The sequence below is a fragment of the Vidua macroura genome, chromosome 2, assembly GCF_024509145.1.
Source record: "Vidua macroura isolate BioBank_ID:100142 chromosome 2, ASM2450914v1, whole genome shotgun sequence".
NCBI classification, from domain to species: domain Eukaryota; kingdom Metazoa; phylum Chordata; class Aves; order Passeriformes; family Viduidae; genus Vidua; species Vidua macroura.
Genome location: NC_071572.1, coordinates 75,292,783 through 75,317,775, shown reverse-complemented (window position 1 = coordinate 75,317,775; position 24,993 = coordinate 75,292,783). Strand labels below are relative to the sequence as shown.

The window sequence follows — 24,993 nt, the reverse complement described above, 5'->3', positions numbered from 1 at the left end:
ACAAAAGAGACCAAAAGATGGCTTTTAAGATAAAGGTTTGGAACAGTTAGGAGATTGTTTGACTCTCAGCTGAGTGAATTAATTGCATGTGTAAATGTTTGTCCAGGAAAGCAGCAAGAGCCTGAATGCCTTCCCAAAGTAACTAGACAGCATGGGGGAGTGTATCCAGGGCTCAGCCCAACCTAAAGGATAAAAACAGAATGATTAGCCAAAAGAGTTTTGAAGAGAGAATATTCTTGAGTTAACTTAAACCCCTTTATGCTTTCGCAGGGACTGGGAATGCCCAGTGTTGTGATGATGAGCATATCAAAAGGACCTGTAATGAGAATCACCAATGCATTGTACTCCAACAGCTCTGTCTATGCTCTATTTCTAAATTGCTTGTCATACAATTCATAGCTGTATATTTTGAGCAGCTAAAGAGAACATACAGCTTTTTACAAACGACTTTTTCTTCTTTGAAAAAACTTAAATTAAAAGTAAATCATCCCCCTCAAAGTTCCCCAGCATTGTACCAATACAAGACAACTGACATGACACCTAGAGGATACTTTCAAATCAAGTTCTTAGAACTCAAGGGAAATATTTATTGATCTTCTGACTGCTGTGTTTCCCTACCAGATCTAATTATTCTTTAGACAGAAACTGCCAAGAAACAGGATTTGATAGCATGGATTTTGAGCATATTATTTAATGGGTTTTACATTACAACTATTATGGTGAACAAAATCTTTGACCCTAATAACTGTGTCAGTGCAGTCCAACCTTCATCTCAGCTAAAAAAATCAAGAGCACTGGTATACCTAGTCTTTTTACTTCACACCTGGACAAAATGGATCACATCAGTAGTGTGTCTCTTCCAATATCTGTTCTTCCATGCTTTACTCACAGATGTGTCAAGATGGGTAACAAGCACAGCAAGACAGTCCCCAGCTCAATACCTGCCCTATATTGAAGTACAGAGCAAGAAAACCTTTCTGTATAATAAGAAAGGTTTCCTGTAAGTTAACACAATTGGTGTAATTCAAGCAGGGTTTCTCTGACAACATAAGCAGAACACCTTTGCTATCAGGTATTCTACTCAAGTTGTTAGGGTACCTGTAACACATTCTGCATCAACTTGCTTAACTTTTGACAAATAAAAAGGCATTTTATGACACTTTTAATGTTAAAATGGACTAGATCTTTAGGGAGATGGAAATCATGTAAGCTCTACCATTCAAAGTATAATCATTATAAGGACACCATCACAGATTTTTATGACATTGTAAATATTAATTATTTACAATACAAGGGGAAAAAATGATCATTTCAGTAGTGACATTCTTTTTGTTGTTGTTCTGCTCTTCATTCCACTCTTTCTATGCAGTAAAGGGCAGATATAAAAGGAAACTGTAATTCTTAAAACCAGTATTTCACCAAAATTTACATGAGAGTTTATAAAAATAAAATAAAGTGGATGCTGGTATTCCTAGAAGTCCGTATTAGTCTAAACACAGGTCTGCACACTGCAAGGCCATCTCAATACAGGTCGAGGTTCAGCAGTACCAGTCTGTCTCACATTCACAGTCACTGAGAGTCAACTGCCCATCATTCACAAATGGACAACCACCGGACTTGAGAAAAGGTGGACAAAGTCAAAGCTGTTATTGCTTAAAGAACAAGTGATAAGAGTACTTCTCTGATCATAAATCTGGAAAAGCAAGCATAGCCGTCAATTTCATAAAATAAAGTTTTCACATCAATACTTGTGCTATCTTCTAATCTCTCCCACTCCAACATACAGTTTGCCCTTCTGATTTAAGTGCTGAAGAACTGTTTGTGCAGCCACGCTGTTCCCTGACTCGGAGGACTTATGAAATCTAAAAAAAACACCTGCCACCAAGAACACACTGGTTTAAAACTACATCAGTATGCAGACCCAGTTCACAATACAACTGCTCAGACAAATGTGCCAGCAAAACTTGCTTATGTGACACAGCATTGGAACAGGGATTGCTGGAAAACTGACACAGAAACCCCCAGCCAGTTGAAGACTGTCTTGTGAAATGTTAGGCTAATTTTCATTTCTTGACTAGGATGTATGGAAACACTTCTTTCATCTTGCTTTTGTCCCTTTTTACATTGTTTATCATCCAGATGGTCACTCCTGAGAATTCTTACAACAATTAAAAATCTGGCAATGCTTTCTGGCATTTTCAGATATGATGACATGCACGTATGTTCAAGATGACGTGCCCTACAAGTCTGATTTTCCTGGCTGGCTGTTCTAGAACACATGCAAATGAAAAACTTCAGACCTTAACACAGCCCTCTGCAATTAACATAATAAAATATTTCCATGCAGAAACATTCCTACCCCCCCTTCTTGCCAAGGTGGCTTTGGACTGAGCCTGTATCTACAACTGGTGACATACTGAAGAAACAGAACAATTTTGAGAAGATCAAATTCACTGTTAGCCTTTGTTATTTTAGCATCAGTTTAAGATGACAATCACTCACATAAGAATAGAAATCCCTGACAGGAAGGAAGAAAACTGCGAGAACACCCAGGATGGTTACAGAGTATAAATCCTTTCTTTCTATATGCATTATAAGAAGGTTGTCTTTGGTGTCATAGTTCTGAAAAAAAAAAAAAAAAACCCACCAATTCTTCTTAACATATGTGGCAGCTGTTCAAAGTCACTGTTATTAAAATACAGTAATAAAGCAAATGTTAAGTTTTCTCTGTTAGAGATGTATTTGTCTTGGTATCTGGGACGTCACATACTAGATTACACCCACCTCTAAACACAGCTACCATTCCAAAATCTCCTCTATATAGTCCATAGTTGCCTAACAGTAATGCTTATGGTTTTAACATCAATCAGACTGGAAGTGATCAATTTCCACAGTGAAAAAACATCAGAAACAATTTCAAGTGATTCTAAGCCCAGCACTTTCCACAGCACAAAATCCACTTCATGTCTAACCACATTCCAGTCCTTTGCACACAATGCAGTTCCTTCTCCTGCTCTCACTTGAGTCACAAACCAATTTCCCAACTCTGCAGAGGAAGTAATGGCTGCTCTGGCTGTAGTTAATAGCAGGAAACAGGCCAACTCTGCAGTGCTCAAAAAGGCACCTTGCCAAGGCTGCCTGCCTCTATTCCATCACTCCCAAAGCCACTGCTGCATGCTGCAGGAAAAGCTCTCACATTAAGGTGCACTGCTGGACTAACAAGTGCCAGGGGACTATTGAAACAGCCAGAAGGAAGAGGGCGTGACTATGTTCCCTGTTGTGTGATAGATGACAGTCTTTAGGTGACTTACAAAAATATTAAGAGTTTTGGTGTTTTGATATGGAAACCATTTCATATATGTAAAAGCCCTCTCTTACCATGGATCTATCTGATTCAAAGCGTTTTTCTTACCATTACATGAAAAGACAAGAATTTGTAATCCACCCTTACCTTTTTTCCTCCAGCTTTCCATATTTTACAGAAATCTTCCAATTATGCCAATTCCTTCATGTTTATTTCAAATTATGTCTAATCCAGTGTGTGAAAACAAAATCAAAGATCACAACTACTCATTACCAGTTCAAACTAAATAAGAATTGAAGGACAGATCATACAAAACAAAAGCACATCTTGCAAGATTAAAGACTTAAACACAACACTGCCTTCTGCTGCAAAGTTCAGGCCCACACTGGAAATCCAGATGCCTAAATCAGCACACCAACCTTTACCAAATTAAAATAATCTATCTTCTAAGTACTTCCTCTGCAGAAAAAATGAAGGTAAGAGATCTGTTTCCAGATGCTACCCATCTGACTTAAGAAACGTCAGCTGACTGTGCACAATGTATTACTGTTTTAGAATACATAACTATTATGCCCTTTTAATTCCTCACCTAAGCTGAATGTGAAACCATTTGGCTTCACATTCCCAAAGAAAAAGCCAAGAAAGTCTTAGGAAAAGTTAATACTTTGTTTTATACTTAAGTCACTCCAGCATCTTCAACAGTTCGAAGTTCATCAAAGCTACTTTCCTTAAAACTATTTTCCTTCACAGGACAGTATCAGAAAACATGGAGATTCCATAAATCTACAATAAAGGTATTGGTAAATTGCTGAGTCAGTGAATTCCAATTTCTGCTGTTCTGGTAGCAAAAAAAAAATTAATGAAAGTATTACTATATATCATTTTAATGAGGGAAGGATCCAAATTTCCCTAGCATTTTCTTCACCAAAAAATAGCTCTTGAACTGTGCTGCCCTAGACACAGGGAAGAAAGAATATTCAGAATGAGGAGACAACCCATGGTATGTTTTGTCTCTTGTCCATCAAGTCCCCTCTATAGGGTGGGATTTTCCTACCAGCTTCCTCCACCTCCACCTTATCCCACACCACACATTCCTGCTCACAAGCTTTAATTTGTTTAGCTGTAAATTCCTCAAGCCTGTTACATCACTGCATTAGCAAGCTTAGACATATAGTTTAAAAGTCCGCATTTTGACAGGAGTCACTGCTAAGACTTCCGAGAGATGTCTAAAAAATGTCCTGCAGAGTTTTGTTGCATTACTTGCTATGTATTTCAAATAAATATAGGAATTGCCAAACTAGATTAGAAAACTAGACAGTTGAGTTTGTAATCCTTACATCTGGTAAATACCAGATGTAATGCACAAACAAAATAATCCTAAAGCTGACTCTATCAGACATCCCAACCACAAGAAAATTCCTGGTTTGAAATATTTCTGGAGCTATAACTAAATCAACATAAATATAAGCCATTCTCTGAAAGAAGAACCCCATCCTAGCCTGTGTACCAGAGCTAGGAATTGTGTGACCACAAAAAGGGTTGGTGCAGCAATCTATTCCAACAGAAAACTGTTAATTATTTGGTGGAGTTAGTCTTCCATTGGGCTGGCCAACTCAGCTCACACAAATGCCAGGTCCTGCAAAGTAGCAGACAATTTGGTAAACCTTTTTTTTTAATTAGCTGGGGTATAACATGAAAGCAAGCCAACAGAGACATGTAGTCCTTTACAAGGCAAGCAGCAACAGCAAAGCTGGAAAGAGACAAGAGGAACACGGCTGCTCCACTTGGCAGTAGATTGTCCTAGACTGGTTTAGTTTCAAGAATTTAGCTCTTAAGAAACTTAGGCTACAGCTACACAGCTCAAGTTTAAATCAAACCAGCCCAGTTATCACCCTCCACTTTTTTCCACACATGCATTCTTGTCCATTCCTGTGCAACAATGTTGTGCATGTCTGATTCAGTAGCCATCTCAGCACACTCAACCCACCATACAAGCAGAAAAAATTAATTTATACAGCTCTACTCTTCCACTTATTTTTTCTCAGCTTTTGCCTTGTAAATCTACAGAGTACTACTGCTACTGTGGAAAAGATAAAGGAGTGCATGGCATGGGTAAGCAGACACCTATTCAAGTAAGGCATAAACCATAGTTAATTTCAAAAAATACTTGTTTGAACTTATTTCCAAAACCATTTAAGCATAAATCAGTTTAAGAATTTCCTTTTAGACTAAAAAGGAAAAACTTTAATTCTACATCTTTTAACTTGCATTTACAATCACTTCTGGACTCATGCTGTGTTGAGGTATTTAATGTGGATCTTGAGCTGCATACAGGTTCATCATGTGATCGGTGATACAGGGACTGTATAGGGTGCTTGGGATTTTGGGTCATCCTGAGTTTCAGGTGTGAAAGAAAAGGAACCAGCAGGGATTGCTGGGCCTACACTGTGTGTTTGCTTTGGGAATCCAGCCACACTTCCCATCCAGCCCTGCAGTACAGCAGAGACCTGCCCCAAGGAGTGGCTGCTGCAGAATCCACTGAGTGAAACAACCCCCCCCTCCTCCCCCTTTCCCTTTGGCCATGACAAATCTTATCATTTCTGACAGACACAAATTTTGTAAATCTCAGCATCACAAAAGCTTTACGAATCTGACTTTGGCCTGGGCATCAGTGATACCTGCATGGGTACCTGTTAAGGTATAAGCCATGTGGTTTGTGGAAGGGACGATTTTCACATGTACGTATCCCCACGGTTCTGCTCAATTTTCCTAAATTTAGAAGTGTCTTTTCCACTCTACTCCTGTGAAGTAAATAATTTTAAGCTTTTTAATATCTTATCCCGAATTTTTGCTCTCTGAAGTCTCCAGCCATGTTCCTGACAGCAAGCCCACAAGAAGGATTATTGACTATCATCTAAAGAAGTACCACATTTTTGAGGTTTTAAATAGCGCCCTGTAATATCCAACTTGACTGTGTAAATTTAACATTCTTCTAACAATTTACTTAAGAAATTGTCTTGGTTTTAAAGGAGAAAAAAAGCTCCAATCAAAGTGTGAATATATGGAAAAAAACCCAGCTATTACTTCCTCCAGTATCATGTATTACCTTCATAGTTTGAGCCTTGAATTGCCAAGCTTTCAAGACAAATAATAGAAAAGGAAGCAAAAGCACATGATTATCCACTGAAGATACATTCTCTTCATCAACTCCTCTATGTCACAGAAAATTTTACTCAACCTGGACCCCCCACACAACAGTAGATAACAAAAAGGGTACAGAATGCACTACCTCCTGGATTTTGTTCCAGGACATCTTTTCCTAGGCCAACTGAGGTCTTTAAAAAGGAAAATGAAACACAAAGGTTTTGCTTGTGTCCTCCAGCAGAAATCTTTATCAAAGCACATGCAAAAGCTCTAGTAAAAAAACAACTGGAAAATTAAGAGGGAAGATTATTCATTGCTCTCCGAGAGAAATAATTGTTTGATAAAAGACAATTACCACCGCTCAGAAAAAAAAAAAAAAAACACAATTAGACAGACCAGACTACTTATAAAAAAATTCTATCCACAATCTTTCAGCACTTATATGTCACTTCTTTTCAAATGGTCAGTTATTTGCATCATATTGAATGAACACTTTGTATGAGAATAATTACCCTTTTCTTGCATTTTGTTCTAGTAATGGTCTTAATTTTTCTTGTTCTTGTACTACACATTCTTCAATATTAGTTTTCCAACTTGCATTACTTTATCTTTTTCCTTGCAATAGACACAGCGCTAGGAGACATCAGACAGAAGAGAACAGAAAGGTCCACAATTTACACTTGCCCTATTTAATTCCCCAGAAATAGGCAGAAGACAAAAAAGAAGAAATCACTAAGAAATAAAAAACAGTACTGAAATGCTGAAGGACTAATTGTGCATCTCAGAGACTGCAGCTACACTCCAGGATGGCTGTGTTCCCATTACACTCTGTCCAAAGGAAAGCATGCTCAGAGCTCAGACTTTCTGGCAAGAAGTTACTTTGACTTGAAGACATCCTAGAGAATTTCAATCTGTGATAAAAATCATAAGACTCCTCAGATTAAAAGAAAAAATAGATAAACAGAAGTTTAGAAATACCAGAATAAAAAAATACTGTATTTACCACGCATGTGTTTTATACTTGATTGATTCATGCCAAAATAGGGTATAAATTCTGACCAAAGTTCTTCCCCAGAGTCAGTTTTATGATTTCCTTCCCACATACGATTTCCCAAAGAGGAACAAGATATACATGGCAGCCTCTTCTTCACGGCTGAGGGTACGTTCATATTTTCTTCCCTCACAAAATTACTCTAATACAACTTTCAGAAATGTAATTCTTCCCCGGGTCTCAAGCAATACATTTTTTTGACTGATAAATGGGGAAGAGGAATGAAAGAGTTAAAGATAAAAAAAACCCTGCAATCTCCTTGCTTTAGGAAATCCAAATTAAAAAATGTTGAAACAAAAATAAATTTTAAGTGTTACAAAGCTTGACATTGGTGGTATTAGTATCTTCCCATCACATAAGCTTACTATCTACAGTAATAGATAGTAAGTAATAATCCTTTTACTTAACATTTCTAATGCAACTTAACATTTTACTTTCTCTTTTTAATCACCAGAAGAAAAAAAAAGCTAGTAGGAAAAGAGAACAGAAATCTTACCATTTAGTTTTAAACACTGTAAATTGTAGTAATAGCTCAAATTATTTGATGAACATACTTTATCAGCACTGTTCCTTTTTGGAATTCACATAACTCCACATCTGTACAGCAGCGTGCTTTAGTTACATCACATTATAACATCTAGTTCCATGACACTTTGTACTTCTCATTGAAAATTCCTTTTAGATTATTTCCAGTGTTTTCTATTTTGGAGCCAGAACAAAAACAGAAGAAAAAAGTCCCTCTGAAACTCTTAAATGTGACCCACAAAGTTCAAGTACTGAAGCACAAATTAAGCTCCATGATTCCTTATTAATTCAGGAGTCCTGTAGTCCTTATCCTGGACTCACCAAAATGAAACAATCCTCCTCTTTTTTCTGCAGCGGGAAGGTGAAAGTGGCTCTAATGCAAATTAGCAAACTGAACAATTATATTTGATTAACATAATACAGTCTAAAAAAAACTGTATGATGTACATCTACATCATTTAGATGATAAATGGTAGGTAGTCTGGCATACATGGAATTTATTATTAAATAGTACCAATGCTCCATTTTACAATCTTTTTCCAAGCACCCCTTCAGCACACTCCCAGCCCTAGCTCATTCTCACCAAGATTTCCATCCTCAATGGTCAGCACCACTTCATCCATCACCAAGGCCCGGAAATCCAGCTCCTCTTCACAGCACTTGGCCTTCAGTGCTCTCAGGATCTCTTGCTGAGGGTAATCTTCTCTGATGCGGCGGTCTGTTAAGAACCACAGCCTGGGAGCAACTGAACTGCACATCTTGGACTTGTCTTGCAACCTTCAAGGTCTCCTTCCAATGGAACTGCTAGACAGTGGAGAAGATGAGACTCTGTTAGAGTACACAGGCTCTTATATTCATGATTCCTGCTGTACTAAGTCCCACTTCCTCTGCACAAGTCAGTCCGTTTCAACAGACTGCAACGTCGAACCTCCAAGAAGCAAAATAATGTCTACACCTACTCTGCAGCCAAAAGTACCAACAACAGGAACAAATCTGTTTATATTCCATGAATGTTAAATGCTAGAAATTAGGTCTTGATCCTCATCCCAGCTTTCTCCTCAAGAACTACACGAAGATGCAACTGAAAACAATTTGAATGGCCACATCAGAAGGCCAGAATTTCAACTTCATGATTAGGAAAATTCCTTCTAGTGAAATAACTCCGCCCTTCTCCTAGGCACTGCTAAAATACCCAGTGACAGACTTGATTTGTCTCTTTCCACCACATATGGAAGAGTAGAGTGTGACAAACCATTTATGTTAAAAAAGCAGACCAGAAAAACAGAAATTCATTACCACAGAATCTTCCAGGTAACTATTTAGGACTGTTTTGCTCTCACAAATATTTCACATCTGCTGTGAGACATACTTAGAAATATATTAAGTAGTATCCAGAACACATAATAATGGAAAAAACAATGGAACAAGGAGCACCAACAAAATGTCAGGAATACAGAACATTAACACATGTAAAATAAAGCAAAGTCAAGGCCAGAGTGTCAGTAGTAGCCCTTTCTTGCTTCAAATCAATTTTTTAAAGCCACCTTTATACATAAACAGCACTAATGAATTCAGGACCAAGAACAGAAAACATAATTTAAATTGAAGAATTTCAATAGACTTAGAACTGATAACAGCAAGGTACTGAGGTACTGCTCCTTTTGCTTTGAATACTGAGGATATGGGCTATTTTTGACTGAATATATTTTTACTGAAATATTTTAAAAGCTGTAAACCAGTTACAGGTACATTAATTGACTACTCCTCTATGTTCAAGAAAGACAAACATGGTGTATGGAATAGGAATTCTGGAAAAAAACAGAAGTTTTTTGTGCCACCTTTAAACTTTCCTATTAAAATAAAGATGCAAAAATCATAATTTTCGCCTGTATAACTGACATGAGCTCCTAGCAGAACTGAATTCTGAGATAGAAACAGGAGTTTTGCCTGGTAGTCATAATGACTGCTGCAAGCAGACAAGGTAAATACAAAATCACTTTTAGTATATAATTGCTATCACTTGGTATTACAAAGAATTTTAGTTTCTACAGCAGGTCTTGGGACAAAAGGATTGTTTAGTTACAACCATAAGAATCAGCCAGGTTTTTCTAGCATTAAAAAACTATTTTTTTTCTACCACAACAGCTTTTTCTTAATAAGAAAATAAGTGGACATTTTTATTCCTGGTACTGAGAACCGTAATAACAACACACAAAGACTGTGAGGTTTTTTCCATTGATTTGGTAAATGAGATGCAACAATAAAGCCAAGGACTACAGTTCTTCATAGTACCAGACTGGAAAAAGGTAGAAGCTATGGAAAGACAATCACAGATCCAGACCAGCCCTTCAATGCAGTCAAAATGTTCAAGGTGAAGCAGGAAAAAGAGTGTTTGCTTCCTGCAGAAAAAATGGGTGTGGGAAGTTATAAGGAGTATCTTTTGATCTCTCCAAGAACCTCTTTGTTCTTCAAAGTAGCTCGAAGTGAAAAGGCCAAGATGAGGTTTGGGCTGGCAATGGCTGACATCTATCAGACCCTGCCCCACTTGTGTCTCCCTTAACAATGCATGTCTGGACGCGGTAGTTTACACGGAACTTCCTGGAACAACATCCTGTGCTGGGCAGCGGGACACTGTGTTTCGCAGGAATGCCCCCGCTGCAGGCCCAGCCGGAGGCCGCGGGCAGTGCCCTCAGCGCTGCCATTTGCAGAGGGGCTGGCGAGGCCCAGCAGCGCCACCTGCCGCCCCTGCCGGGCAGCGCCGCTCCGCCCCCGGCCCGCACGGGCGCGTCCCACAGAACAGCGGGAGAACGCCGAGGGCATGGAAAAACACACCACACACACTTTCTCAGCGTTAAAAAAACAAAACAAACATAAATCAGAAACCATCATGAATTTTCTGCCTGCTTGGGGTTTTAGTTTGGGTTTTTGTGGTTTGAGGTTTTTTCTCCCTCAGTACTGGTTCTAACGCTAACACAAGAACCAAGTATTTTCTCCCCATTTTTCTTTCTTTGCCAATCTGCTTCAATTTTTCTCAAATCTCTTCACTACGTGGCCCCATCTCCACCCCTTGAAATACACCATCACGTCTCTGACTGTCATTTCAGCACTTAATTTCTTAAAAACCAGCAAAGGATTGAAGAAGAAAGAAAAAAAAGGTATATCCTTCTCTTTCCTCCATTTTCTACTTTTGAAAGAAGTTACAACACTGTCAAGAAGGGCCACCCATATATATCAATGAGGATATTAAACCAGCAGGTGTATAAAAATGCCTTAGGTATGGCTATTCATCTCTCTCCTAATACTACATCTCATTTGCTCAAAATCTTAATGTATATACAAAAGCTCCCATCTTATCGCAAGAAAGGCAGGCAACAATCTCAAATCTGCAAGTAAAGACTGAGAAGCTCACTTTAGAATAAGCTACAAGCCAGCAGCAGAGACAGAAACTAGCAGTCCTAAATCTTGGATCCTTCACCTCCAACCCAGTACCATATTTTTTTTCTACCCAAAAGAATTTCTTTTTCTAACATTCTGCTCCTAAAGCCAGAATATATTCATCAGTTTCAGTCTCACCTTATAATCTATTTTGATTGTATAAGAAATCTCACATAACAAGACTTGCAATTTACCCTAGTAACCCAAACATCTTAAAAATCCCTTGCACATTCTCAAGAAAATGGTTTGTAGGAGGAAAGCTGGCTTTGCAGTTAGCACAAAAGCATTATGCTCTGAAGTTGTACATTACTGCCAGAATTCTTCCCTGAAAACCAACTCCACCCATTTCAATCTAAAAGACACAGCCTCAGACAATGCTGGGTGTGCAGAGAGAATACTTCCTAATCCATGAGAGCATCTATTGCAAAGTAACTATGGTATATGTAAGGGGAAAATCGGATGTTTAAATAACTTTAAGATGACCACTTCAAGTGCACTTTTCACTCAAATCCACTACAGTCAAAGTAAGTACAATCTTTCAATAACTACTTCACAGATTTATGAAATTCAAAGGCAAAAAATAATCATAAACTTAACTGCATTTAACAGACTGGGAGAGGGAAAAAGGGTGGTATCAAAGAAAAAGGTCTGTGATAAAAATCAAACTGTGTGTCACACCAGCCAAGCAGACACTGCCACAACTGCTTCAGGAATGCACTGCGGTCATTCCTGCAATTTATCCTTGCAATTTATTGAGGGAATGAACACTCACCTCAACTTTCAGCTGTGTCACCCTTATCCTGCTTAAGCCAGGCCTTACTCCAGCAATCACACAGCAGCTTCCTTCCCTCCCCAGCACATGCAAACCTATTTACTCCCACATTCCTTCAATCTGCAGTACACCTCAAGCAGCTGTTTTAACAAAAGCACTCACTGTGCTCCTTTTTGACTTTACATCATATATGAATATGTTTTATTGAAATAACAGGAAATTCAGCCAATCAGATCAGCTGTCTAGAAATATCTGGAAATCTTCTCTGAAGACCACTTTTTTTTTTGCCTTGAAGGGGGTGTTCTCTTCACAGAGAAGATTAGAGACCTCGCTCTCCCTCCAGGAATGGGAGACTGGTCTCCATGGCTCATTTACTCCTGTCTTCAACACCCAAAAGTAGGAGAAAAATTAACTAGTTCCTTTTCAACATTATGTGTTTCCCTTAACATGAAACAAGAAACACATTTTTAGGAGATAGTGATTAATTTATGTATTATTGATAAATGTGTAAGATAAAAGGTATCTAGTATCCAAAAAAAAAAAAAAATGTTCAGTATTCTTTTTGTTCAGGATGCAACTACTCAATGCTTTTGTAAATTAAAAAGTCTAGGTTGTGTCTTCCCTATGGGAATGATGAATGGAAACCCAAATGTTTATAGTATCAAGGATCAACGCAATGTAGCTATTCCACCTGCTCAACCTGTGATCTGATGTTGCAGCACACTCCCACTGCCTACAGTGGGATCTGGGAAACACCTTAGTGGAACAGTTATTACCAGCAGCCCCTCCCAGACTCGCCCCTTTTTTAGAGCTTGGCACAGACTCTCAGTTACAGCACTGTGCAGATAACACAAACTCCACAGATTTCAGTGTTTAATAGAGAGGTAAAACCAAACCTTAGTTTTAGCATATCTCTAGGCATGTTTAATCCCTACAGCTGAGCTACTGACAATAAAAATCTCAGGGAAGTGAGAAGGAATGAGCAAGAGACTGACAGTCACAACCGCCATGGGAAATGGAGAACTAGGAGAAACACTGCTCCAAGCACTCGCCTCACTACGAGTAATATTAACAACACCGTTACTGTTTATCCCTTAATACTCACTTTCAGAACAGTGCTATTCAATCTGGAAAAGACATTTTGACTTCCTTTTCATCATAAATTAGCTAAGGCTTGAAACTGAGTACACATTTCCAATAAACCAATCATCTCTACCATTACAGCAGCTTCTAGATTGGCTGGAAGGATGCATTTCAAGACAGTGAAGACCTAAGAATGGTTGGCAGATGCTTGCAAATTATCTCCTTCAGGAGACACCTCAAGGCAGATCTGAATTATAAAGTCAACCTTAGATAGCAGACCAGTTAAACAGCTAATGAACAGTTGTCCAGCACATGACCCAGCATGTAATCCATCATACACTGTCATGGAAGTCTCTGTCTCATCTTAATGAGAAGAGAGCAGTATTTGAAACATCCCAGAAATAGGACTTCCTATGTCACAGGGAGAGCGGGTCTGAAAACAGTTCACAGCTGTTTTGAGCATAAAGCGATTTTTTTCCACACAAAGATACCAGAATGATGACCATCTCAAGAAAATGTTATGAAATATGTATGGATGATGAATATATCACATGGTGACAGAGAAAAGAACTGACATCTTTAGAAAAATAAATCCAAGGTAAGTCAACTCATTCCTGACAATGCGGCTTCATGGTGACGCTTAAGGCCAACATCAAGAAAAATTCCTTTTTATATACCAGAAACTAGTTTTCCTAAGACTGTCACATAACTGTTTGAGAATCTTTGGAAAGAACACATTTTTAAAAGCTGAAGAATCTGAAAAATTTAAATATTTATTTAGATGCATTTTATATAATATATTGAAAAGCTGCAGCACAATCTGTCCACTGCTGCTGCATTATCATCCACCCTCTACACATGCATCAGAGAATTGAAAGTCTCTGCAGGCAGGTGAACCCCAAGCAGACCTCTTTGAAAGCACATCACAGTATTCACCTCCTTTTCCCTTTGAGATTTGTAGACTGCCACAGCCAAAGGATATGGGAATATATTAATTGTTCCCATTCATTCCCACCCCTGCAGACGGGCAACTGCACTCCCCATGATGGCTTTCATCTCCTTGTCTCCACCTTTGCACTGAGTGATGTTCGAGATGCTAGCAGCAATCCTCCCAGGCACAGCTGCCTCTGAAAGGCGGACATCCACACCCCCCATCTTTCCTCCTCTGTGTTCATGCTTGCAAGTAGAAGGCAAGATTCCTCATTCACACACCCCACTTCCCAATCACCACTGAATAATCCATTCTCTTTCCTCCCCGCAACATGAGCCCAATACTGGTCAGTATCAGCCATCCTTCTACTTTGGTCTTGGTATTTTTTTTCCAACAACAGGCTCTCAGCTTTTTCATGCCCCTCCACTGTCCCTGTGTGCGCACACACGCACAACCGTGTGCAAATAAAACACACCATTCCCTCCCACATCAGCTGCTTTTCCACCTGTGCCAGGTTCCCCCGCAGTGTGGTAAAAATTCCCCCTCTCCTCCCCGATCCGTGTGTACACAGCCAGTTTTCCCTCCTCCCTTCCCCCACCCCACAGTCTCTGTGCATGCCTCTCCCAGCGCCTGGAGTGGGGGAAGGGAAACATGCACTGCGTGAATGAATGGGCTGAAGAGACTTACCAGAAATTTGGTGAGGCAGGAGTGGAAGACGAAAAAGACACTAACGATGGGTGTTTCCTTCAGCGTGCCAAGTGCTGCTTCAGTTCTGGCTCCCTTAAGGAGGTCACGTGTCTTGCTAGGTACCCCTTTTCCTGGATCCTCTACTAACCAAAAAGGGTGGCACGGAAGTCTTCTGGGTGCCTCCCTGCACTACACCCCAAAGGAGGGAAGGGTACTGCTGAAGCTCCCAAAGCAAGCAAGCAATGATAACGTTCTCCTGGTCCTGTCAGGCACTGTCTAGTGGATGCCTCTGGGACCAGGGTAGATTTCTGAGGGAGGGAAGGGGGAGTAAATCAATGTTTAAAATAATTCCCAAATTGTTCTCCCCTACGGAGCAGGGAAGAATGGGAAGGAGTAAAACGAGTACTGGTGAAGAGCTGTAGCTTTCTATGTAAAAAAAACTCAATCCTTGTGTCTCTACTTCCTCAGAACTAAACCCCTAAATGACTGAAGTCACCAACACCTAGGGAGGAAAAAGAAAAAAGAAGAAACATTCCTATTAGACATAAACATACAAAGGTATGAAATAAACTAAATCCCAAAGGAAGAAAAGGTGCTATTCAAAACAGTAAGCAAAGCCAAATGAAAATGATGACATGAATATAATTAGGGGAAATGTGCAACTTTAAGTATTTTACACAAATATACTATCACACAAACCAATTTTAAGGGGAAAAAAAACACAAAGCTAAGCAGTTTGTTCTTTTACTTAAGAATGTGCGTTCAATGGATAGATAAATCCATACCTACAGGGGAACATATTAGGAAATTAAGTTTCTAAACCTACAAAAACTATTCCTATTTATTTGTGATCCTTTAAACCTCTCCCCCAGAATAACCCTTAGGATTCAGATAAGACTGGAGAAAAGTACGTTTCAGTTCAGAAGCGTGTATTCCCATGCATTAGGAGCATGTACTCCCGTGCATTACAACCCACGCTGCCACAGAAAATAAACAGCGGTTTATAAACGGTGACAAAAAAAAAAAAAAAACAAAAAAAAAAACCAAACAAAACACCACAACCAAAATAACATGTCTAGAGGATGCTTGCTTAAATGATGGAATCAATCCAAGATTAACAGTGGCACGCTTGGAATACGGAGCCCCTGGTAAAATCTCAGGCAGTTAAGACACCGACGTGCCACCAGCTCTTTTTTAAACACCGGAAAACAAAAGGGGAGAGGAAACCTAGTTGGGAAGATCTTGCTGCCAGACCCAACGCCGGTCACACACCCCCCTAGCTCCATCACGTGAAGATCAGCCCCCATAGCCACGGCCGATCCTCACGGACCCGTGCAGAGACGCGGCCGCCGAGCGAGCCCGCGGGGCGGCGGCCCCCACCCCGCGCTCGCAGCGCGACCGACCCGCCCGCGGAACGCGGGTCCCGGGCCGGGGGCGCGCCCCCCCCCCCCGCCCCTCCCGCCCCTCTCCCCTCGCACAACGAGCGGCCGCCGCCGCCGCTCCCCCTCCGCCACCCACCTGGGCGCCCCGGCGGGCGCGGCGGGGAGGCGCGGGCAGCTCGCCCCGCTCCGCGCGCGGGGGATGCAGCACAATCACCATGGGCGCAGCGCGGCGGGGCGGGACGGCTGTGAGGGGACGGTCCCAACCACCCCCCGCCCGCCCCCTCCCCGGGCACGGCGGACCCCACCCCCGCGGGCTCGCGCCCGCTCAGCCCGACATCTCACCCGCCCCGGGCACCGCCGAGCCTGAGGGGACCCGCGGGGCGCCCACCCCCACCCCCTCCGGCACCGGGCCTGGGAAGGAGGGCGCGGGGCGACGAAGGCTCCGGGGAGACGCGCCCCTTCCTCCCCGCCGGCGGCGCGGTCCTAGAGGGAAGCGAGCGACGCGACGCGACGCTCTGCTCGTCCCCCCCACCACCACCCCGCCTTCCCCCCTCCTCGGTGTCCCTCCTCCCCGCGGCTGGAGGAGGCGAGGAGGCCGCGGCTGTTCCCTGCACCGAGTCCCCCGCCCGCCGCCGCCTCCCGCGCTCGCTCCCGCCGCCTCACAGCCAAGCGGCGGCGGTGCCGTAACGGCCGGGCCGCGCTTGGCACGCGCGGGGCGGGCGCGGGGGAGCGCGAGAGCGGCGGCGCCGGGATGCCTCGGACCGGACCAAGCCGAACCGGATCGGCCCGAGCCGGGTCGGACCGAACCGAACTGAACTCGTGAGCGGCGGCACCACCGCTGAGGTGGCTGAGGCCACTCCTGTCGAAGGGCTGAGGCCTCCCACAGAATGGGTCAGATTGGAAAGGAACCACAGTGATCATCTGGTCCAATCTCCCTGCTCCAGCCAGCCATCCCAGAGCCCATGGCACAGGATTGTGTCCAGACAGTTCTCAAATATCTCCAGTGAGGGAGACTCCACAACCTTTCTGAGCAGTCTGTTCCAGTGCTTGGTTACCTGCACAGAAAAGAAGTTCTTCCTCATATTCAGGTGGAACATACAGAGCATCGGTTTCTGCCCATTGCCTCGTGTCCTAATGGTTGGAACCATCAAGCAGAGCCTAACTCCATCCCCTTGGAATCCCCCCCCCCCCTTTAATTGCTTATAGACATTGCTAAAGTCCCCCTCTCTTCTCAAGGTTGAACAGGTCCCACTCTCTCATCCTTTACTTGCAAGAGAGCTGCTCTAGTCCCCCCATCATCCTCGTTCCCCCACCTCAGGACCTGCTCCAGAAGCTTCATGTCTCTCCTTACTGAGGAATCCAGATTGGATGCTGCACTTCAGATGCAGCCTCACTAAGGCCAAGTAGAGGGGCAGAATCACATCCCACAGCCTGCTGACAAAACTCTTCCTCATGCTCTTCCTCACACCCACTCCTGCCCTTCTCCCCCGCCCCAGACTGGGCTTCAGTCCAGCCCCTACTGCCCTGCAGACCCCAGCCCAGGTCCTGCCATGCCCACCCAGCTTCTCCTGCAGCCCCACCTTCCACCCCTGATTGCCCACTCCAGGGTGCAGACACCAGGCCACTGCCACAGGTGACCGGCCCCAGCACAGCCCAGGCAGCTGCGCTGTCTGGCAATGCAGCAAACATAGAATACCTGTTGTGCTTGTCACTGCTGCTGCTGCTGCTGTTGGCATGTGGTGTGCAAAGCCAGAACCCTTGCACTTCATGTGACAGGTAAAGGTGTGACAGAACCACAGAATCAATTTGGTTGGAAAAGACCTCTGAGATCACCGAGTCCAACCTGTGACCGAACACTACCATGGCAGTAGATCATGACACTGAGTGCCACATTCAGTCTTTCCTTAAATACCTCCAGAAGCAGTGACTCTACCACCTCCCTGGGCAGATCTTTCAAATATCTAATCACACTTTCAGTGAAGAAATTCTTCCTAATGTCCAGCATAAACCTCCCCTGGCACAGCTTAAGCCTATGTCCTCTCATGTCCTGTGACATGTCCCCTATGCCACACATCATACAGCATCATGTGCCTGACATACCCAGCATGTAGCCAGGGCTGCACCATCCCTTGCTGCTGTCACTTCTCTAAAATAGTAACTGCTGGCAGCAAACTAATATGACACATCCCCTTTATCAACTAACACACACCTCTGTGTGTATCTGTGGCACACCTACTCAGTTTCCTGGGTACCACACCCTTTTCATTCACTGTATTGTATCAGCTGTATATTTCACATTTTCATGCATGAACTTTTTCTTCACTCAGCTTTCAGAACCTCTAGACACAACACCCACACTGCACACCAGGGGAACAACATGTGTGTTCCTCAATAACCTGTGTTGCACTCCCAGCTTTGCAAATATGGGATACAGCCACTGGTCATTCCCAAACACCCATCCTACCATGAATCTTCCCATTCAACCTGCCTTCTTCTACCTCTTCAGCATGTGGCAGTGCTGTCCTACCCATCTTAATTCTCTCACCTGAACAACAGACAGTTTGTTCATTTTGTTCTGCAAACATCTGGGTCCCACTCCCCAGACCTCACATGTGATTCAGGCAGCTCTTCTGAAAACTATTTGCTTAATGAGTATGAGGCAAGACTACCTCACAGATGATGTCAGAGGCCAAAATCCCTATTTATTAGACATCATCCAATGCTCTCCTCTCTTCTTGAGTTGCTTGCCAAGACTTCTGGCTTCTCACGGCTGCAAGCCAGAGACCACTTCCAAATTCAGGTGCCCCTCCTTCTAACTCTGTACAAAAGTATAAGGAAAAATACACTATCACCCACTCCAAAGCCAACTTGAAAGTACAACTTGAGAGCAGGAGGCAATCATAGGCTAGTACCAGCAGTGTAAACTAGTAATATAGATAGCTATTACTAGAATATCTAAAAACTAGATATAGATATAGATATAGATATAGATATAGATATAGATATAGATATAGATATAGATATTGATGTAGATGTAGATGTAGATATAGATAGATATACAACACTAAAATGCTAGACAGCATTTTTGTTGTTTTGACAGTAGCAAAATACTACTTTATTTGACAGAATTACTACACTCTGAGCCTTCTAGAACAGAGTTCCCATGTGCACAAAGTTCACACTTTGAAAAGTTGTAATTTCAGGCTGTGAGGAGCACGGGGTTTGTTTACACAGGGAATTTGCTAACAAAGAGTTACTGTGGTATCACTGCTCTGCTGAAGATTGTGCAACAACTGCACATTGCCAGCATGCACATGTATTTCAGAGTAAAAATTGCATGCCAGTTTTAAGACAGCATAAAGCAAAGAAAAATGCTTGCATTAGGATTTATATAACTATAGTGACACAATAATAGCAGATTTTTTTCTTTTATATTTCAATAAGCAGGCAAGTGGTAAGGCAGGTGCCTCTGCTGCTCAAACATGGTTAGCAGTTTGTGGAAAGAGGAGAATTGCACAGCTGGGGAATTCAGGAATGTAGATTTTTGGCCATACAAATGCGTGTTTGGTTATAAGACATCTGAGAGGAAGTCATTCTACTAGTACAGGAAAAACACTCGTCATGCTAACAGTAAGATATTTGATCTCAAACCATTTGGGATACTTCAGCTGGGTCTTACAATTATCAGTAACAATTTAATCTGCCAACTACCACTTACCTTCATAGCTCTCTCTCATGCAAAAATGTAGCCCTGTATCCTTTTTATTACTGTTTGTTGAGCTGCTGGAATTGTAGTAGTTGAGCTTTGTCAAGGTTGGATACCCTGTATCTCTAGAACAATTTCCCATCATCTAGAAGATCAAATGGGTTTGGAAAGAGTCTTGAGAGTCATTTGCCCTTTCTTGGAGAGGTAGAATGGAAGAAAGGGTCAATTTATTACTTAAAATGTACCCACCTAGGATGTGTCTACTGCTGCAGTAGCTTTTGAGTCCCTTTTTTTTAAGAGTTGTCACTGCAACTGAGTTGCATATAGATGTTATAGTTTTGTTTGTTTGTTTGTTTGTTTGTTTGTTTGTTGCCAGTGAGGGCACGGTCTCTCCTGTTATCCATAAATCTATTCTCAGGACAAAATTCATACTATTTTATAGCACAAGAACGATATTGGACAGTGCCCTCAGTGTCAGTGGTCCAGAATACCAAGCTTCACCCTTTAGGGAAGAATTATATTCATAGTATCAACAAGGAATGGATGCCTCTGAACACTAACAAATCCTGGCACCTTTCTTTTGAGATTTTTCCCATGCACTCTGTAATGCACAATGTAAGGACTGGTCCAAAGCCTTAATGTATGCAAAATCTGATTTCACGGTTGATTCCATGAAACGTCTTTTGTCACTGAGTTCACTACAACTACAAACCAGCTGTTTAGTCCTGAAGCCAAAGCCTGCAGGATATTATCCCATTATTCACATTGTAAAGTTTCATATACTGTCTCTGGTTGGGTGTATGACCTTGTGATGCAACAATGATGGAAAGTCCAGCCTGAAAATATTGCTAAGCCTAATTATTTATACTCATTTTCCTGTGTGCTGACTGTGTGCTCCCCTGTGTCTTCAGTAGCTACTCATTTGGTCAGCTAAGTCTCATAGCGATGTTTCTGCTTCCCGCTTGAATGACTGAATGGTAAAAAAAAAAAAAAAATGTATAAAGCAAGGTATAGGCCTGTGTTCACACATGAATGCTTGGGTTCACATATGAACACAGATGGTCCAATGAAGGGAAACAACTTCTGGCCTGTGTTTCAACAGGAAAATGGCCATATCATTCTTGTTTCATACCATGTAAAATGAGACTATGCCAAATGGTGCAAAATAATCTTTAATTTCATACAACCCCAGCTTCTCATTGGTTCTGCTGTTACACAAATTCCTGTTCTGAATTAACTAGTGTAAGATAGCAGAAAATGGAGAAACTACTGCTAACACAAAGGACTCCCAGCTAAGGGGGTCTGCAGAAAGTTCCAGGTTTCACTGACTCAGTCCCATACCATGCCCTCCAGAATGTGACACCCCAGCTTGCAGGTGGGTCTGTCGCCCGTGTGCCTGAGTCCAAGGGGGTCATCATGCCCATGTCTCTCCATAACCATGGTCCATTGTCCTACACACACGGGCTTCCCATGCCAGAGGCGGCCCTGCTCCCCACGTACAGCTCCATGCCCTGCTGCCCCCGGCACCGAGTGCCGAGCTGCTCCTCTGCCCCCGCGTTAGGGTGGGGACCAGCCCGGTGGGGACTGCCCGCCGCTGCTGCCAGGACGAACACACCGAGCGGCAGCAGAGGGGTCGTGGTGGGGAGGCTGTGGGTCCAGCGCGGGAGGGTCCAGCCCCAGCCTCGCCTCCGCTGCCCACCCGCACCCGAGCGCGCATCCGCATCCTCTTTGCCCGTGTGCGGGCGCGGGCGGGCGGGGCGCTGCGGGCAGCGGTGGCGGCGCTGGTGGCGGCGGTGCCGAGGAGCCCAGCCTTGCCCGCGGCAGCCGGCTGCGACCGGCGGCGACGGTGAGGTCTCTGCCGCCGGGCTGGCTGCCAGCGCCGCCGTCCCGCCAGCGGCAGCGCGGGCCGGGCTCGGGAGTGCCCCGGCGCGGGGGAGCGGCGTGGGGGCAGAGGGGCTGGGGCAGCGCGGGTGCTGGGATGGAGAGCGGTCGTGGGCTGGAGGGGTGGCCGGTGCCGAACACACTGGCGGGGGGGGGCGCGACTGCCCGTTTCCTATGCCAAGCAGTGGGAAGGGAGCCAGCAGGATACTGCAGGGGAAAAAATTCTTTTGCTGAAAATACTGTGACAAAATAACAGTGGCATGTTCATGTGGTGGAATAGAAGGAATGGGAACCCCCTTCTTCCCAGAATTTGAGACGAGTCTCAGGCTCAGGGTACAATCCTGACAGAAGAAAAGGACTTGCAGGGGCATTGAGAGACCTTTCCTGACAGACAGCAACCGTTTGGGGACATAAGGGAGGAGTGCATGCATCTCATTGAATAGGTAACTTTGGAGAAGGTCAGAGGCTTCTGTTATCCTTATTCTGGGCACAGTTTGAGGACTGAGAGACACAAAGAAGCCCAGGCGGGCAGAGTTGCAGACAGAAACAAAGGAATGGATGAATAGCAGCTGGTAAGTTTCAAAGACTGGTATATATAACCAGCAGCTCCCAGTAACACAAGACAGGAGTGCATTTCTCCCAATTAAGTTGCAGTTCTGCTGCAGGGAAACCGAGAACGGCACCGAGGAGTTGGACAGAAGGATGAATGCGCTTTCGATGGAAACACTCATTTGAAAGGAAAACACTGTCTGTATCTCTCTTCTCCAGCTATTTCTCTGTCTGCATTTCTCCTTTGCCATCTTGAGAAAGTTCCTGCCTGCCTGCCTTTGTTTCCTGCTCCTTTACCTCTTTTTGACTCCTGTTTTGCCCTTTTCTGTCTCCTTCTCCATTGTCTTTTGATGAATGCTGTTGCAGCGATGACTTTGGATTTCAGTGCCTGTTGGGAAGGATCTGATGCAACCACAGGATGGCTATATCTCACAGACACTTTGCTGCATTAAGTCTGATAAACATCTGCCCTCCGAGCTAAAGAGCTTCAGGCAGCAGGTTAAATGTCCTCGAGTTTATCCCAGTCGTGTTAGTGTTTTCCTCTTGTGTTCGGCAGCTCTGTCGCCGGAGCTGATGAGAGCTGGCAATCTGGGGTTTTTTTTCTCTCATTCGTAGGGAGCGGTTTCTTCATTTTCTTCATCTAACTGATGCCCCCTCTCGCAGCTAGCAAGGGTGCTTACACACCCCGCTCCGCTTGCCTGCCTTGAGCCGATGGAGCTGATTAGGGGGCGGGCGCCTGCATCTCCAATTCTAGTCTCCCCTCGCAGGGTCCAGCGCCATGATGGGAGCAGTGCTCAGGAGGCTCCCTGCGGTGCCAGGGGACCCTTCCCCTTCCCTTCTCCTGAGCCAGGTGCTAAGGGAGCAGGGGGACAGAGGTGCCTCGCAGGGAGGCCAAAACTAGGTCAGTGTAGCTGGAAACCGCAGCTGGTGCACTGCGATGGGGGCGGAGAGCCAGCTGTAGCCAGAGGGGGATGAGTGGATGGCGAGAGGAGGATGAGTGGATGGCGGGAGGGGGAAGGGTCTCTCCTCGAAGTTGTAGGGCGGGACAGCGTTCTCCGGGCTGCTCGCATGCCTGCCAGCACCCCCGCCCCGCTCCCCATCCTCCCCAGCCCCGGTTCCCGCCACCGGGCGCCCGCCGAGCCCCTTCCCTTCCCAGCTCTGCGCCTGCGAGTGGGCAGGGGAGAGGGAGAGGAAGGGAGGGAAGAAGGTAATGCTGGAAACGGAGAGATGGAGGAAAAATCTGGGCAATGAACGAGGAACAGATGGAGAAATGTATATTAAAAAAGAGAGAGAGAGAGAGAAGAGAAGCGTGAAAGGCAACAAACAATGACAACTCATGTTTCAGCAGCACTTGCAATTGGTTCAGTGGGGAGGAGGTCATCTGCATTCCTCACAGTGCCCAGGCAAAAGGACGCATCCCCCTTGCCAAAATCCACAGGGCAATGCTGCAGCCAGACGCTGCAAGCTCCATCACCAGTAGCTTCGACCGCTCAGATGTACCTCGCTACCGCCCAGAGGTCATCCTGTTACCACCCTTCGGAGTGCAATGAAAGCCCATTTCAGTACAGTTTGCAGCATGCTTTGTTTGACCTTTTGAGTGTTTCTACATCTACACTGCCTCCTCTGTTACAGCTCCAAAGAAATCCAGATTGCCAGAGTTGTGTCCTTTTGTCGTTGCTGTACAACCAAAGCCTTCTTTTCTCTAGCTCCGACTTTCTCTCTTCCTCCCTTTCCCTATGTCGTTTCCATTTTCCCCGCCCGTCTCCCCTGCTGCCCAGTGCCAGCCTTGCCCCCACTGCCTGGTGCCTCCACCATTCCTGGGCTCACCAATCTGATCGGAGCCGTGCTGCCTGCAGAAACGCACGCTCTCCCAGCCATGCCCTCCCCATCCTCGTTTTCCAATCCCCCCTTCCTCTCTCCTCATCAGCCCTGTTACATCCTTCCTAGCCTGACGCTGGCAGCGTGTCTCCTCCCTCCTTCCCTCCCTCTCTCCTTCCCTTCCTTCCTCATCCCTCCCTCTCCTCTCCCTGCAGCTCTTCCCAGCCCTCGCTGCAGTGCAATCCATCACTCCCAGCAAGGTCCTCACACCAGGGGAGGGGGAAGCCTGGCTCCCTGTGAGGCTAGGGGTGGGTGGGCAGGGAGTGCAACTACCTCCTCCTTTGCTAGGAAGTGAGAAAAGCTCGCAGAATACAGACCCTTCTGGAACTGAGACCTCCCATCTGCTTTGAGCTATTTTATTTATTCATTTACTTATTTAGTCTCTTTGTTTTCAAAGAAAAATATGTTTCTGCCAACATTCCAGTGAGGGTGACTGAAAGGAAACCAAGGAGACAGAGAGAACGCCAGAGTCAGAAAAGCTTGTTCAGATAGAAGAACTGGGAGATAGCATTGGGGGGGAAGGGAAAAAGAAGAAAGAGGAGAGAGAAGAGAAGAAAAGAAAGGAAGAAAGGAAGAAAGGAAGAGAGAAAGAAAGGAAGAGAGGAAGAGAGGAAGAGAGGAAGAGAGGAAGAGAGGAAGAGAGGAAGAGAGGAAGAGAGGAAGAG

General features: G+C 44.1%; 1 protein-coding gene across 4 annotated transcripts in view; it reads right to left on the bottom strand.

Moving 5' to 3' along the window:
* The window catches only part of RIMKLB (ribosomal modification protein rimK like family member B), a 41,717-nt gene extending 24,874 nt beyond the window's left edge, over positions 1–16,843 (bottom strand). For 2 of the 4 annotated variants that reach the window (XM_053969977.1, XM_053969980.1), the window contains exons 1-3: positions 16,451–16,605; positions 14,933–15,434; positions 8,608–8,828 (exon numbers count right to left, since the gene is read on the bottom strand). In XM_053969977.1, coding sequence (XP_053825952.1) covers positions 8,608–8,782 — 175 coding nt within the window. In that variant the 5' untranslated portion in view covers positions 8,783–8,828; positions 14,933–15,434; positions 16,451–16,605. Of the gene's footprint in view, positions 1–8,607; positions 8,829–14,932; positions 15,435–16,450; positions 16,606–16,656 lie in introns of those variants that run through there. The other 2 variants (XM_053969978.1, XM_053969979.1) reach the window with 2 other exon arrangements.
* Between the last annotated feature and the right edge of the window lie 8,150 nt (positions 16,844–24,993).